This window comes from Anneissia japonica, unplaced genomic scaffold (assembly GCF_011630105.1).
Source record: "Anneissia japonica isolate Jap-2015-1 unplaced genomic scaffold, ASM1163010v1 scaffold287761_len698747_cov189, whole genome shotgun sequence".
Lineage (NCBI taxonomy): Eukaryota > Metazoa > Echinodermata > Crinoidea > Comatulida > Comatulidae > Anneissia > Anneissia japonica.
This window is the reverse complement of record NW_022715691.1, coordinates 588,114-605,735: the sequence shown is the minus strand read 5'-3', so window position 1 is coordinate 605,735 and position 17,622 is coordinate 588,114. Positions and strand designations below refer to the sequence as shown.

General features: G+C 31.8%; 1 protein-coding gene and 1 long non-coding RNA gene across 4 annotated transcripts in view; one reads left to right on the top strand and one right to left on the bottom strand.

The window, feature by feature from the left end:
* Positions 1-9,994, top strand: part of LOC117109311 — a 28,702-nt gene extending 18,708 nt beyond the window's left edge. Inside the window, exons 2-4 of one of the 3 annotated variants that reach the window (XR_004445496.1) lie at positions 6,595-6,753; positions 6,959-7,113; positions 8,554-9,994. This is a non-coding gene — a long non-coding RNA (uncharacterized LOC117109311). Of the gene's footprint in view, positions 1-6,532; positions 6,754-6,958; positions 7,114-8,553 lie in introns of those variants that run through there. The other 2 variants (XR_004445495.1, XR_004445497.1) reach the window with 2 other exon arrangements.
* Positions 9,688-16,821, bottom strand: LOC117109310. The gene is made up of 4 exons (XM_033251584.1): positions 16,563-16,821; positions 13,963-15,804; positions 13,519-13,706; positions 9,688-12,703 (listed from the first exon to the last, which is right to left on the bottom strand). Exons 1-4 carry the CDS (start codon positions 16,645-16,647, stop codon positions 12,548-12,550), a joined length of 2,271 nt encoding a protein of 756 aa, XP_033107475.1. The 5' UTR covers positions 16,648-16,821; the 3' UTR covers positions 9,688-12,547.
* Between the last annotated feature and the right edge of the window lie 801 nt (positions 16,822-17,622).

The window sequence follows — 17,622 nt, the reverse complement described above, 5'->3', positions numbered from 1 at the left end:
ATATATAATGTATGTATGTATGTATTTATATATATATATATATATATATATATATATGTGTGTATGTATATGTATACTATGTATATGTGTATTTCTTGATTCTAAAATACATACGCAAATATTATCAAGTTACCGAGGCATGGTATGTACATTATACTTTACATTAAATCTTTTTATAAAATGTAAAATTCATAGGAATAACATCAATAAAACAAATGAGCAAAAATGTTTCCATAAAGATTTTATTCAATGTAAAAAAATAAGATATATTAAATTTTACCGAAGTATCTTTGCTTAGTATAAATAGACATCATCAGCTTGTTAAGATGATAAAATACATGTAGACAGAAGAAAAATCAATTTTGAACCTAAAAACACCAAATGGTACATATACAGGTGCAGGTATTAAAAAGTATACCTGTGCATGTAAAGTTAAAGAAAAGGAATCTACGAGTGTAAAATAATTGCTTGACCTGGATCTATACATTGCACAAAGTTAACATAACACCAATACATATACAGTAAATATACAATTTTAGGGTAGTCATACAACAGTTATATTAATATAATAATTATAAATATGATTTAGGATGAACTAATTAATATTATGAAAGTTTCTGAGCTTGAAGTTAAATTTATATTATTAAGGTTCAGATATGTAATATATTATAAAATAGATATATAGAATATATATATAAATTATATATTATATAATAGTATTTTGCTGGTTTAAGATATTGATGAGGTATGGAATTGGGCTTTGCTTGTTTATTAGTTTTTTTTTCTCAAACTTTATTGGTGGTCTATTTTAGCAGGTATCCAGGTAACCCAAATTTGGAGAATTAACATAGTTGGTGAGCAAATTCTAAACATATTTGTTTTCCTTCTACACCCGAGAATATCTAAGTTACTGAATAACTATTTAGTATGAGTACTATTATAATTTTTGCAAGAGTTTTCAAGCATTATTCTAAATGCCCTCTTCTGTATGTCCTCTAACAGAGCTATATGTTTACGTGTTAAGCCAACATTCCATGCTGAAATGACATATTCAATAAGAGATCTAATACATCCTTTATAAATTGTCAACATCAAATACTAGATTAAGCTTCCTGAGTATTTTTAGCATATAGTATTTGCTCTGTTAAAATGTAATTGATGTGTCCAACTCACTTTAGTTTATCGTTTGTGGTTAACTATGTTAACATTATTATTTTTATACATGTTTATTTATATATTGTTTAATAATGTGTCTGCATAATAAGCCGCAATGATTGATACGTGCAATCGTTATACTTTTAGAAGCTAGCCAAACACTAATATCATGCAAAAACTTTATACTATACTCAAATACGTTTTATCCGCCTCTATCTTTCATCATGATTCATAAATATGTACAGAATTATCCTGCTGTAATACAATAAGGAAACAATCAATTTGCTATCAATATAAACACTTAGAATGTTACTCTTTACAACTTTCTGCCAGCTTTGAGCATTCGCCGTCATATGACCTCATGAGGTTCAATATACATTGCTGCTTCTTATCTCTATTCATTTTGTTTTCTCTTTCGTTGCCCACACCATTTATTGCCAATGGTCTTATGGTGAATTATTCAAATTGCATGTATTTTAATGATGAATTCTTACAATTTAATTTCTATAGTGAGAAAATTCCAATTTTGTGTAAATGCGTGGATAAAAAGCATGAAATAGATCAGGGACTTATTAATGCTTAGAAGTGTTTAACCAACTGCAACTTTGATTGATTACATATTTTTTAAACAGCAACCTGTATGATCATGTGTAACATACTTCACAAAGAGAGGCCTTTTGTATTATTTATATATGTGCATTTTTATTTTAGGTTTTTGCATAGTAATTATTTATAATTTATTGATGTGTTAACTGTGACTTTTTTCAATAAATTTTGCAAAAACACACTTTAATGTCATTTCAATAAGTTTACTGGTCGGGTATTTTGGTTAAATAATTATAATTTATAAAATATAATTAAGTTATCAACCTGTGTTATATAGATCGAGACAATAATAAGTAATGTTGATAATGAAGAGACAATAAAATATTTAAAATTATTACAATTGTAAAGAGATTGATTGCAGATATCAACGAAGTGTGAATTAGAATACTTTCTATTAAAATTGTATACAATACTTTATTTCAAACACACGATGATGTATGCAGATTGTTTAAAATTTATTCAGTAATGATTTTGCCAATTTCCAGAAATCGTTAATGTGTTTGATTCATGATAATACATAACTCTAATTATTGTATTATGTTAATTTGCATTTTTTTTTTAGTATTAGTGCTAATCTCATATATAGTAGAGTGAACATATATTTTTGTACATTCTGTGTTTTTCTGATTTACGAAATTAGTCAATCATATTTTATATTGTTGTTGCTATTTTAATTGGTTTGACGCAGCGGAAACGGCTTGAGTTCCCAACATTGAGGTCGAGGTTTCAATCCCTGGCTGTGCATTTCTCTTTGGGCCCAAGGCACTATATCTGATTGCTTCTCTCCACCCAGGTGTATAAGTGGGTACGTGGTGGGTTAAATGCTAAAATGCGCTGATTAGCAGCTGCAACGTTATGGAATACTCCCCAGAGAGCTTGATGATGATGATGATGATGATGATGATGATTATGATGATTATTATTATTATTATTATTATTTTTATTATTATTATTATTATTATTATTATTATTATTATTATTATTATTATTATTATTATTAGTAATATTAGTATTATTATTATTATTATTAGTATTATTATTATTATTATTATTTATTAGCATTGTTGTTGTTGTTATTGTTATTGTTATTATTATTATTATTAAATAACATTTTATATTGCAAAATAATGTGGGTTTTCTATGAGACTTAGATATAATATTTATGATGAAAGAAACCAGTAGCGCACGTGATTGCAGTTGGAAATTCCATTTTGGATCTCTGGAAATTCCACATCACGAGTGCTGTTGCCATTTGCAGTTTGATCGAGCTGTTATAGATAGATTCTGGATTGATTCAGTCATAAATAATATAAATAGCATCTATAAAATCCCATCAGTAACATTCTAGACTAAATTACACTTATTGATTAACAGTGATTAGGTAATAGGTGCGTGGAAATTTCTGTTTTATTATTTTATTTCTATGCCAGATATAAATGTGTGGAAATTTAGCTCTAATTAAAACAGCAAAGTTTCCAGACTTTTATAAATAAAGCTTAATTCGTTTTACAATCCAAAAATAGACGTTTGGAAATTCTACTCTAAGCAAGGTTTCAAACATTTATGATGTATTGTGCAAGCTTTTTACTTCATTATGTAAAATTACATTTTTGACAAGGAGACAAAAAAGAAAAATAAAGTTTCATTTTTTTTAAATAAATATACTAGAATGTAACATACATCCCAGGTCACAGCTTGGGGGACCAAGCATATACAGAGCACTAAAAATACAAAGAACAACTATTACAGAAACATTTAAAATCATAATCAGTGAGTCCGGGAAAGTCTGCGTAGATATATTCATAGATTCTATGTTTGTTAATTTTGTTAATCATGAATGATATTATGGATTCTTGCCTCCAGGTGTATCACCCTTGTAACAATGAGGATTGGTAAGAATTCAAAACATGCATCAATGTTTTTGCACATCCCACACACATCAGTTGTCGTTTTCCCCCATTTGTTTGTTAAGATTTTTAAAATGTATTAGAAAGTAAATAGTTAATCTGACGGAAAAGCTAAGCCCCCCCCCCCCCCCTTGAAAGATCATGGATTATTGATTTCCAAGTTAGAACACAATTGCTTAAATTAATTATTGACGGTGATATATATAACATTCTCGAACTGAATTTCAATGCCGAGGATTTGATTAATATTTTGTTTAAGTATTCATGTTTCACAGTATACATTTTTTTTTTATTAAAGTTATAAGAAAGCACTTTGTATTTTTAATGCAATTATATTGAAAATTTTACAGCAGATGTACTTTTTTTTTGTAATTCAAAACACATCCACATAATGACATGGTCTTTTTCATTGTTTTGTCTTCTTTGGATCTAAGTTAGGCATACCAGTCATCACCATTTTGTTTACATTATTCGTTTCACTAATGTAATTTCACACATATTTATTGTCATATTATAATGGATAACTATTAATAATAATGATAATAATATGTCGTTCTTATATAGCGCTTCATGCACAAAGCCTCTAAGCGCTGCACATTACTACTCCGGTCATTGACTCGTTCGTTCATTCGTTTCTTGGCACAGGGACCAAGGACATTTATTCGTTCTTTTTACACAATGGCCTCTGGCCCATATAAATATTGGTTTATACAAATTAAATTTAAAGAGCGATATGATCGTTTCTGCGTTTAAATGATAAATATAAAAATTTAGATAAATCATTAATAATATTAGGAGCACTGGTGGATATTAAGCGACTGAATTTGAATATAGACGGACTTGAGCTAAAGTATTTCTAATATCTGAATAAAATGGGCAGATCAATGTAAAATGATATCTATCTTCAACTAAATTTAAGGAGAAAAATTTGCATTTTCTATTATTTCGATCTGGTTTAATCCATCTACTTCGTTCTGTTATTTAAACATATTCAGTGCATCTGTTGGCTATTAATTTCATTTATCATATGTCCTGAAAAGAATGTCAACACATGACAAGTGTTCGTCAGGATACCATTTGTAGGCCTAACTATATATTGTATTTGCATTGACTATACCGAAGTTACAAAAACTGGTTAGGCCTAATATTATATGGACCTATTCACTTTATAGATTTGTTGTATAAATATGCTACTGTAATTTTCCGACGCTTAACTAGACATTACAGTGTATAGGTGTTGTTTTACTATCGTCTAGAATTTTGTAATCATTTGCATTACAATAAAATATCCCATTTGCATAATCATTGGGTCATATTTTTTTTTATTGTTACCACTACCCCCTCCGCCCATGCTAAGGTTACCAAAATATAGTACAGCTAATTGAATTGTGTTATAATCAGCATAAGTATACTGTATGATATTACATTATAATTTCTCTCTCAACATGGCGTCATGCTACAAGATGCTGATCTTTGATCCCGTCAAGCAATGTTTCAACTAGAGATATGCTTTTCTAATATTAAAGGGGTTCGTAGCCGAAGAAAACTATAGCACCAATTTATTGTTACCATTTTTCTAACCGTAGTTAACAAAACGATACCTTTGTTGAATCGCTTGTTGTATTACCATTAGCCTTCAGGAAACGATAATTGGTATTGAAAGGAATATGTGTATAGAACAGCGTAATTGCCACCATTTTGAAGCACAGAATGTCCAACAGTCACTGCATGATACTCATATAGTGTTTTGTTAGTTCACACATATAATTTATTACTAAACTTATTATTTTTTTGAGGATTAGTATTACGTCTACGTTGCTCTAGAATTTTAGCCTGCTGTTGGCTCCTTAAACAATTCTGCATGTTATTATCATCAAATATGTCGGCACCAACAACAACACTACACGGTGTGGTCTCATAACTTTCCATCTATTACTTTTTTATCTATAAACGTTTATTTTCAATAGTCGCTGTATCTTTATTTTATTAGTAGTAGTATTATATATACATATGTATACATTTATATATATATATATATATATATATACAGTATTCAATTTGCTATATTGAAGTGATTATTCCCTTACATATCTGTATGTACAGTATAAATGCATATATGTATATATAATGTATGTATGTATATTTGGTACACTGACAGATCCTTAGAATATAGACAAAATATATTTGTTGATATATTATATTTATTGTTACCTTTATTGTATAAATTAGATGTATATAAGTCTATTGTAAAACATTTTATTTTATTTTTCTCTGAACTTATCACAAATAGTCATATACATAATATAATATCTTTGTTGCAAAATACATATATATTCCAGGAAATACATTATTCAGAGTGCAGATTAATTTTAAGATATTTTGTGAATGTTTTCAAATGGCGATAAAAACAACGTTTTCGTCAGTTATTACTATTGCAAAGACCTATTTACTCTTTTTGCCATTGAGTTGTTGTATAAATATACACTGGAAATGCACAATGCTTTTGCAGACAAAATATAACTTAATTTTCTATATATTATACAGATGTCGTTATATAGCCTTCTGGGATTTTCCACTTGCTTTTCTTTAGAAAAAAAAAGTTATGAATAATTACTTTTATTCTTCCCATGTAGTATAATCTGTATACAACATATACATTAAACAAACTCGTTAAAACAGCATATAAATCACTTCTTTAAAACACACACCCACCGTTATTGCTGAAGTTGACAAAGTATGGTGAACCTATTTGCTTGATTTCATTTTTCATAGCAGTGGGTGATACAACATTAGATAGAATTTCCCTAACATCATCGCGTGATGTTACAAAATGTTGGCCTTTTGATCTCGTCTCTTAGAAACAGACCCTGCACAAGATATTGTTTTTCATATTCAAGGGGCTTATGACCGTTCGTTTACCCTTTAGCACTGAATTTCCATTGGTACAACCAAATACGGAAGTTGACAGAATAATGGATAGTTACAGGCTGTGACAGGGATCGTCTACAGATTCCGTTCGTCGGTCGTTTTTCAGATTTCGTCAGCTAATAAATTCGCGGTTGTTCAAGATGGCGACAAGCATAGAGTAAGTTGAGAATACATTAACAATTGATCGGAACGACAAATTCGTTGTTTGATTCTGAAACAGTCCTGCATTCGATGATAATTATCCTCCAAATCTGAGAGTTTGTATCGTCTTGACTAATCGCTACCACATAACGTTGTAGGCGGTGTATACGCTTATACTATAATAGAGTTGCATATTTAAATGTTGATTATGTGTTGGTTAGTTTCAGAAACATGGACAAGGATTCAGCCTCTAAAAGTGACGCCATTTCTAAAAGCGAAGCCGCTAAGAAAAAATTAGAAAATGACCCGAGTTATATTGCAGCAACAAACTTAACGTCACCAGCCTGTAATGATGATTCACCAAGACGTAAAACGAGTAAGTAACCATATAGTTTTTAATTACTAATAAGTCAAACCATTTAAAATATGACTGTTATTGTGGCATTTTGTTGAATAAGCATGTTATTGTAATGCAAGATATATCGTTAGTCGTTATAGTTTTATTTACCAATTAAGCCTATGTTGTTAATAACTGTCTTTACCAAGTTTTACTTTAAAATGGCATAAATTTTGAATAATAAATATGTTTTAATAAATTCATTTATATTAATAGATTTCTGTATGACCCACTAATGTGTAACCCTCTATAAACCTATATTATAAAAACATCTACCTTGTTTTCTATGTTGTTAGCTAAATTTGAATTTACAAAATCAAATAAAATATGTATATATATACATCTATATACATATATATATATGTTAAAGATATATGTATATACTGTATATAAATATATATATATATAATATAATTATATATATATATTATATATATATATATATATCATTAGATTTCTATTTGATCATAGACTTGAACTAATGAATTGTTCAATCCGGTGTTTTTTAATTCAGTAGGCATTACGCTGAAGAAGAGAGCAGGCGCTCCAGAAATATTCGTTATTTAATAATTTTTTATATATCCTGGAAAAACGTTAACCGCCTATGTTATTATTGCTTGTCTCCACCATTCTAATATATGTTCATCAGGATAGACGTGCACCCTTCAATTCGATGAATCACAACTATATATAAATAAATAAATAAATATATATATATATAATTTGCAAACATTATGTTTGATGCAACACCAACTTCACTTTCTGAAACTGCAGAAGATACAATTCCAGCTGCAGATATGTGTGTGATATTTTGTAATGGTGGTTGATTTTTATAAACGTTTTGTTCGCTATGAGATTATAATCTGAACATATCTAGTTTTGTGTTGTCTACGCATATCGTAAAATACATTATGGCTGTATAACATTGATCATTAACATTATTAATGTCATTAATCATGTACCAAACGATATGTTCTTAGCCTTCAAAATTGCTTTACTATTTTAGTTTCTTTAACAGCTTAAATCTATATAAATCAAGTTTAAAGTTTAAGTTTAAATTATATATGTATATGTATTTACCTATTATGTGTGTATCTATATATACAATTAACCCCCCCCCCCCATTAGGGGGACTCCTTCAGGACCAAAAAAAGTGTCTTATTAATAGGGGTGTCCCTTACTAGGGGTGTCCCCTGTATAGGGGTTGGCATTAGTGTTGAAAAATGTACTTTCACTCGTTTCTTGGCAGAAAATGTAGGGGTGTCCCAAAGGAGGGGTTCTACTGTTTCTAAGTTTTTCTAAACGTTAAATAAGTTCTCTTGCATGAAACCATGCTACTTTATAGTCATTTTGTTAGATAAAGTAATTTAAATTTGGTATACTTTTAAATAAAATTCGTTTTCTTTCTTTATATTGCAGCGGAGGAAATGAAACCGCCAGCTAAAAAATAGAATAAGTTAAATATTAAACGATCGTATGCTACCGGATGTTCCTTTTATCTCAAGACAGCAGTTTTAAATATCATTACTTGTTAACTGTCTGATATCCTTCAATCAGCTTTGTTGATGAATGGTAAAATTAATGACTTCCTTTAATCGTCGATTTGAAAATTCGGCAAGAAAACCTATTCAAGCGTTGTATTTTATCGTGTCGTTTTTATAAGCATGTAACAAAATGATATTTTCTGCCTTGCATTATGAAAGATCAACCTTATTTTTTATATAAAATCTATTTTAACACAATTTTAGTGATATGTACAAAATGCGAATGTGTACATAAACTGATTTATGTACACATTTTTTTTATCATATCCTAAACAAAAAATTGTAAAACAAGGTGTTATTTAAAAAAATAAGTTTTAATACTTCAACTTGTTTGTTGAAATTTGTTTAACTCCCTGTTGCATATATTATATGGATTTTTAATTAAATTGACCAGTTATAGATGGTAACTTGCCTAACTTCTAGTTTTAGTAGTACCCCCTCTATAGCGGCACCCGACATGATGTTGTATAATAACCGCTGAGGACGCACTTCTACATTGTATGTGAATCACTTTAGTGTATTGTTTCCTCTTTGCTTTGTCCTTTGTCCTTTGTCCTTGGTAATGTACATCGTGAGGCGGCCAGCGTTCATTGATACTACACGTTATTTGCTTTTGGGGGGTTGTAAGGTAATTGTATTGGCAGCAGCAGGTCATAATCATCACATTTAATTGTATTAATTATGTTGCTGTTGAAACCTTTTGACTACCAGTATTGCCTGTTGTTTTTGTATTGTTACGTTCATTTAGTTTATGCAGGGAGCTGTTAAGGCTTATGATATGCCTACTATTATTTTCTCCGAACATTTACAACTTTTTATATTTTGCTTCAGTGGCGGACCCAGAAATTTGAAATAGAAGGGCCCAGAGAAGGATAGGGAGCGGGGATCAATACCACCTCAGCTCCACAGTGGTTGGTGTTAAGATAAGAATTTATAATTATGGCACTTCTAGATGGCCGGAAATGGCGGTCTCTGACTTAAATTTGAATATTTTTTTTTATCCACAATGTTTTTTTTTATTTTGAAAAAAATAGAGGGGTACAGAGCGGCCGGCTGGGGTCTCTATTGAATCCGCCCCTGTACTTGATATTGATTTATCGGCTGATGGTCATTATAACCAAAATAAGTATAATTATCTAAAACAATTTATTTGTAGTAAATGTTTACCATTATTTGAAATTTAACAATACATTTATTATAAATCAAATATATGTAATGTACCATGTCTCAATGTGTTATCAATGCATAGATATAATATGTTTAGCCCTAGAAGTTTATTAATACCTGAATAAACAAATTCATTATACATTTTAAAAGATGATAATTTATTATTATTTAATACAACTTCTTATACAGTACAACATTGTACTAGCTAAGTGAAAAGGTCATGTTAGGTCTACACTTTTTCTTTAGGCCTTGTGGTAAATCGTATGGTAGACCTTAATAATATTTTAGGTAACGCTGAGAGCAGGAAACTAATATACTAAAGGCTTTTTTTTAAGGCGAGGGTCTCAAAAGAAACCTACAGACAGGGAGCAGAATTTAACTACACCATGCATCAAGCAAACACATAAAAAAGCTGTTATTAGCAGAGCGTGCGTTGTGTGGGCATTTATCATTCGCAGACTTAAATGCGGACGATAGTCTATTTGAGTTAGAAGCTAAACATGAGTAAATAATTCAATCAACACATTTTGAAACCACCTCTATTTATTTGATAGGCAAACTTTACTAATAACCAACGTACAGGCAAAATACATTGTATACATTCAATGAGCAATATCATTTCAATGGTACTCGATGGGACTTGGGTCCCGTCGAGTAATTAAAAAAAAAACACTATTCGTTGGGGAGAAAAACATTAGAGATTAGAGAATTAAAAGACCCAGAAATTGGTTGAATAAGCCTTTTAATACTCTATATTGATTTTTGCATCCCCAGTCGCACAAATCCTGGTGCCACCACTGAATGCTTGTCTTAAAGGAGAAGTTTTTAGCACCGATAGGGAGCTCTAGATACACTCATCTAATTGATTAATAGATCGTTTTTGTATGGTCGGCCGTTAGTGCCAATATACTCTTCTGCCTCTATTATACTACCCTAATCGGAGATTTTGAGATTACGAGAACTTTTTATATAATTTGAGGACTGATTTAGCCTAGTCAGGTACATAATATCCCGATTTTGAAATTAAGCATTTCGTGCGCGCTGGTTACGACAAACAAAGCTGAAATTAAAAACATAAACCTAACGATAACACCAAAGAGTTTGGAATTTCATACTTTGGTAATACTGATCCCATAAATTCAATAAACCCTGATTCTATAGCTTTACATAATGTCTAAAAAAGTCAAGGTCGTGTGCATTTTAAAATTCTCTACTTACTAATTAAATGTGTAGGGTCTACACGTTTACCAATGCTATATAAATTACATAGTATTTAAAGGTGCTCTATAGGTAGTGTTTTTTTTAATCTTCATCAAAATTTAATCTAATGCATTAATTACTATTATTATTAATATTATTATTATATTGTTCATTTTGGTATATAATGTATACTACATAATACTCAATAGCCAAATAAAATGGAAAGACCTTCCGGTTAATAAACAAAGTAATAATAAATGCGGCCTCTAAATTATAAGGCCATTACATGGCTTAAGCATTAGATACTGTAATATACAACACCAACAAAAAAGAATGTAATTTTATTTAGAATGGTCGGAAGGATCATAGGTTAAAGCTTATTGTAAACTTCGTTAACATTTCTAGTTTTGAAATTTCAAATTGTTTAAGAATATAAAACAAAAATATAAAACTGAACAGAAAAAATATATGCGGCCCCAACAATAATATATGACGCCATTTTATGAAAAATTTAGATAAATCCAGTGCTATAAAGTAAAAATTTAATTTATTTATTATATTCGTAAAAACTTAGTAAGGTCGCACTCAAACTCTCACTCGCTATAATAATAATAATAATAAATAATAATAATAATAATAATATTAATAATAATAATAGTCATTTATATAGCGTCTTTTCATCGCAGTTACATAGCGCTTGTATGATGCATATAGTGACATACATTTAAGAATGGCTTAAAGATAACGACCGCAAAAAAAAACATGTTTGTCGTTACATTAATATAGTTTCAATTGCTAACAGCATTTAACCACCACCTTATAAGAACAAAATTAAAGAACGTTCACCTGGAAACAATTAATTACTTCTAATGCAATAATTTACATGATTAACCTATGTATTATGACAATATTAAAGGTATTTGATACACTATTACGGTTACAAATGATTACATTTATACTTCTACCTCCAAATTTAATTTCGAATTTACGATATTTTACAAACACTACAATATGAATATGATTTTAAAATAATCACAGACAACAAAAATCATACGACGAAAAGTAAACACCAGCAACGGCTGAAACGTCAAAAATTAACCTATGGATTATTAATGTTATTAAAGGTATTTGCTAGCTTAGTAACACATACAGTAAGTACAGTTACTCATTTATTTGCAAATATATACTCCTACCTCGAAATTATATTTAGAATTTAAGATATTTTACAAACACCACAATGGTGTCACAGGCGACTAAAATTATTCTAGCATCGTAACACTAGCAACGTTTGAAGCGTCAAAAATTAACCTATGCATTATCATTGTTATTAAAGGTACTTGGTACCTTAGAACATATGAATCAATATTTGCAAATATCACAATATAAATATGATTTTTAAAAAAGTACAGACTACTAAAATTCAACGAAGTACAAGTAAAGTTACTCAATTCTAGCATCGTAACACCAGCAACTTTGAAACGTTGAAATCATATGTAACGTTTTCAAACGATGTCACACCATCCGAATGTTAGGTTTCTGAAAGAAAGACTGGATTCCGCGACAGCATCGTCTGCGAGCGCGCCAGGCGGTGATCTCGGTGGCCCGATATTCTCATAACACTTGTGGTATACTTCTCTCGTGTCCTGATTATCAGTCTCCTTTAATTGAATAAAAAGATGTTTAAAAATTTCAATACCATGGCAAATATAATACAGCCATATAGTTGGCACATCTACGATTGTAAAATTAGGCGGTATTCCGCCTTCTATCATAGGGCGCGGTATAATTACTATATTGCTATCTGTAGTAAAATTACAGAAGCTTGCAAGGTCAAATGCTGTAATTCCTTTAAACCAAACATACTATTGTAATTATTACTTGCAATAATTGTTTTAACTTTCATGGAAGCTAGACCTGGCTTAGCTTGGGGCCCTACCTGGTCTAGACGTAGGCCGGCTTGTAATGAAACCCAAATGAAATATTCGAGGTTAGAATCTTTCGTAAAGTTAATGTGCACTTCATAATATACGATTTACACATTGTATTATAGGCAGTGGCTATTTATATCAGCCTTAAAAAAAATCTTATTTCCAATTGGATGTTTTGAATAATGTCGGCTATTTTGTTTGTTGTTTTGTCTTTTTGTCTTATCCTGTTTGTCAATTTACATTTTGGGCTGGTCCAGCACAAGTATTTTTTCTTCTCGGGCACCTTCCCCCTTCTCCTTAACCCTTTTTTCAATATTATATTCTTGTTTTTCATTTTGTTATATACAAATCTTTTATATTTTATATGAATAAATTTTTTTTGTATACGAGGACAGCAATAAATGTTATTTCGAAATTAAAAATGAAAATTTGATTAATGGATTCGATTAGGACAATAACATCCAGTTAGAATTAGGAATTCCTTTGAGATTGGTGTAACAATATCCACTGCATTTATTATAATTTTACAAGAAATAAAACCTTACTGCAAATTTTCGTTCCCATGATTGTACGGTCTCATCCGCGTCTCTACCCATGGATTTCAACACATCCACTATCTCCTTCTTTATGTCTTCGTAGTCAATACTTCGTCTGTGGGGTCCTAGTTTGTGCTCCATATTGTAAGCATCCTCAAGAGATTTCAAAGCAAGACCAAAGTGGTTATCTGCATCAGCTAAAGTTTAAAAAATATTATTGTTATTATTAGTATTACTACCATCCTCATTATTATAGTCATTATCATAAATGTTATTTTTTTAAATAGAATTGGCACTCAAATAGATAACATTATCTACTTAATCAGTGTTAAAACAAACGAAATAAGACAATACATAAACCAATAGGCCGTACACCATACTATGTCAAAACATGGAGCTATAAAATTATAACTAATTTTATAGCTCCATGGTCAAAATGGGAAGCTATCCTACCTCTCTCGTCTTCTGAAACCTCGGTAGACTTCAGTATCTTCTTGCCAATGTTATGATGAGTTGTGCCAACAAAATACAAGCATCTTGCCGTGTCAGGGTTGTCTTTGAGAATTCGTTTTGTAATGTTTAAGCTTTTCTCTGCATCTGGCAGAGCTTTCATGTAATCCTCTAATTCAAAGTGACAAAGCGCCCTGTTTTTTAAGATCTTTGCAGCCAGCTCGATCTCTAACCCCGGAAAACTAGTCTGCTGCATTTCCAAGGCGATATTAAACCACTCTAAAGCCTTGTTGTAAAGTTCGGTTCCTTTCTCAGGTTCCTTTGCATCCATGTGCGCTTTACCCGAGCTTCTGAAGCAGGTGCCCAGGTTCATAACATACACAGAGGAATCCAAATGCACTTCCGGTTTGTCGTGTGTTATTCTTCGTATCATTTCCCATGCCTCTTGGTGATAGTATTGGGAATCCGAGATTTTCTTTTGACGATAGAAAACGTGACCAATTGCGTTAAGAACACGTGCTGTCATTGTGTGATCTCCCTCGTACTCTTGTCGTAACGCCAACGATTTTTTAAGAGGAATTAGACTATCATTGTACTTTTGCTGGCCAGTGAATGCTCGCCCTTTTACGTACAGACAGGCTGCCTTAGCTATCATTGCATTCCGATGATTTTTCTCGCTTGAGTTTAGTTTTTCCAACGTTTTCAACCCGTTGTCTACAGCTTTGTGCGCCTCCAGCACCAACGATTGGCATATGTACTGGTCACCTAGCCATCCACATAGAAAACTGTAACTAATCCAGTCTTCTTCCTGCTTAGCCTTACGTGATACAATTTCGAAGTATTCAACTCTTCGATCCGCCTCAACCAATCCGTCGAAGATAACGTATCTTCTATCTTCTTTAGAAAAATCCAAATCCTTAGCGGTTTGTCGTGACTGAATATGTGCTTCATGCTCAAGATATTGTATCAAATTGATTTTATCATTCTGGTACCTCTCAAGACCTTCCTTGAAATTCAAGTTTGCTAATTCACAAATTTCATTAATCACCTGATGATAGTGCTTAAGAAACGCTGCCATCGCAGTGTCTCTAAATTGTCTGAGAGAGTCATCTTCTTCTGTTGCATTGACACAGGTCAGTTTCAACAATGTGTGCATATTGTACGTATTCGAGGCAATGTTTATGAACTGGCCAAGCTCTTCGAATTCCAAGACCCCGTAGACACAAAGTTTCTGCAGATAAAAACTAATCATACTTTTGTCTTCGTCAAGAATGACGGCTGCAACATCTTCGTAAAAGAAACTCGGAAACACAGACAACTTAATCAAGTACTTCTTGTAATTTTTATCGAGTTGATTGAATAGAACACGAAGGCATTTCAGCACACCTTCTTGCTGTTCCATCTCGTGGCCATCCACTGACATGTCATTATCGTACCGATGGTGAAAAACTCTAGTAGCTTTAACTGGTTGGCGTAGAATCTCCAGTAATGCTTTTGGTTTAATATGTCCTTGTTTCAGACGACTCGCAACTGCTCGAATTGCGTGTGGATTATGACCACACACGAACACCAAGCTCTTACATACCTCATCGTCTATGCTGGAAAGCTCAGAAGAGCGACGCAGAAGTGAAATAGCATCTAATACCTTGAGTGGTTTTAGGTCTAGTGCATGAAAGTTTATACAATCACATAAGACTTTATCAATCTTGTACCTGGTTGTAATTAGAAACCTGGTTCGCTGGTTGCACTCCTGGATTAATTCTCGAAGAAAATTCGTGAAATCGTCACGTGATGGCTTTCCTGGTCTAAGAATGTCGTCTGCGTTATCTAAATAGATAATGGTTTCTGAAAACACAAAAAATAATATTAAAAGATTTAATTGCAATATATATCACTGTCTTTATTTTGTTGGGAACAAAAATGGTGAATGAAGATGACGATGACCAGGAAGATGATGTACAGATATATGTAATGGGAAAGATAAGCTGATGAATAATAGTGATGATGATGATGATGGTGATTATTGCCAATGATAATGATCAGAAAAATGATAAGAAAAGTCAAAACCATTTTGATTATTTTTGTGATGGTAGTGATTGTTGTGGTGTTAGTGATTTCTGTAATGATTGATGATCTTGATTATAGTCATGAAGCAGAAGATCATTTTTAACAATGATACAACTGTGTTCTGTGATGATGGTAATTGTGATGGCGGTGATGATGATAATTGTGATGATGGTGTTGATAAAGATTATAATTGTGACGTCGATGAGAATGTTGATGATCATGATGATAATCCTGAAGATGATGATGTTGAAGACGATAGTAATGAGGACGATGATGAAAATATGGTAGTGGTTGTGGTGACGGTGATGATGACGTTTGTGAGGAGGAAGATGACGATGATAGTGATGTTGATGAGGATGACGATAGTGGAGATATTGATGATAATGATGATGTTATAATGATGATGATGTTTGTGATGGTGGTGTTAAAGATAGCCGTGATGAAGGTGACAAAACACAATGGTAATATTATGATAATAACAGTAATATTATGATAATAACAGTAATATTATGATAATAATTTCAATGATATAATACCTGAATTATTGTTTCGTATCCATTGCAATAAATCATGCATATTAAACGTGGCAGGGGATATGTCCGTGAAGCCAATTGTATTCATGATGGCTGCTCCAGCCTCGCTAACGGAAACCAGGTTCCTCAAATTTGCTAGGTAACGCCTGCAAATGAATAAATTATGAACATACTTATTGAGCCGTTTTATGTGTTACTCAAATTCCATATATTACGTGTATTTCTCATCAGTGGTGGCGCCAGAGGGGCTGGGGCTATAGCCCCCCCCCCCGTCGGGGAAGACGATAAATTTTGTCGGGAAAAAACAAATTTAAAAAAATATTTACAGGTAATATTCGTTTAGCCACCAAAGTGTTTGTGTTAACTTTTCATCACAGAAACAACAATAACAATAATATTAATAATAATAATAACAATAACAATAACAATAACAATAATAATAATAATAATAATAATAATAATGCAATGAGACTAATTAAAAATAATTTGCGTTCTGTTATGACAAATGCTCATGATATCCCCATGATGGTTGAAATACATCGTGATAGGTGAAGCAACCTCGACCATGACAGCGTGGTTGACAGATTTCATGCAAAATTTCCAAAATATATAATTTCACTTTCAAGAATGAGGATTTGAAAATAAATTAGATGGTTACATTGCATATTCTTTGTTTCTTGCTTTATTCAAAATGTTTTGTTTTTGGAAGCTGATTTCAACATTAGGAAGCATAGCCAACATGAAGTCATATTATAATAACTCAATGTCTATTAAATAAGTAATAAAAATTCGCCATAATTCATCAAATATCAATGGCTTCCAGGGGGCGTCGCCCCCTGGACCCCAACCAGGGGCCCTAGGCGGCCCCCTGGTCCCCAGTGAGACTCGATTCGCTCCACTAGCCTCCCCCCACCCCGTCGGGGCCTTAAGCCCCTCCGTCGGGCAGGTCCTGGCGCCACCACTGTTTCTCATTTAATGCTGTAAAACTTTCAACATACGTCAACATTAATAATAAATATGTGTGTGCCAAAATCAATATACATATAATGCTACGGCTTAGCAC

What these genes read in the sequence shown, in the direction of transcription:
- LOC117109310 (XM_033251584.1), bottom strand. Translation starts at nt 16,647, where the DNA reads ATGAATACAATTGGCTTCACGGACATATCCCCTGCCACGTTTAATATG. An exon ending in GATACGAAACAATAATTCAG is followed by an intron (nt 15,805 to 16,562) that starts GTATTATATCAT and finishes TTGTGTTTTCAG; the next exon opens with AAACCATTATCTATTTAGAT. An exon ending in GGTTTCAGAAGACGAGAGAG is followed by an intron (nt 13,707 to 13,962) that starts GTAGGATAGCTT and finishes TTTAAACTTTAG; the next exon opens with CTGATGCAGATAACCACTTT.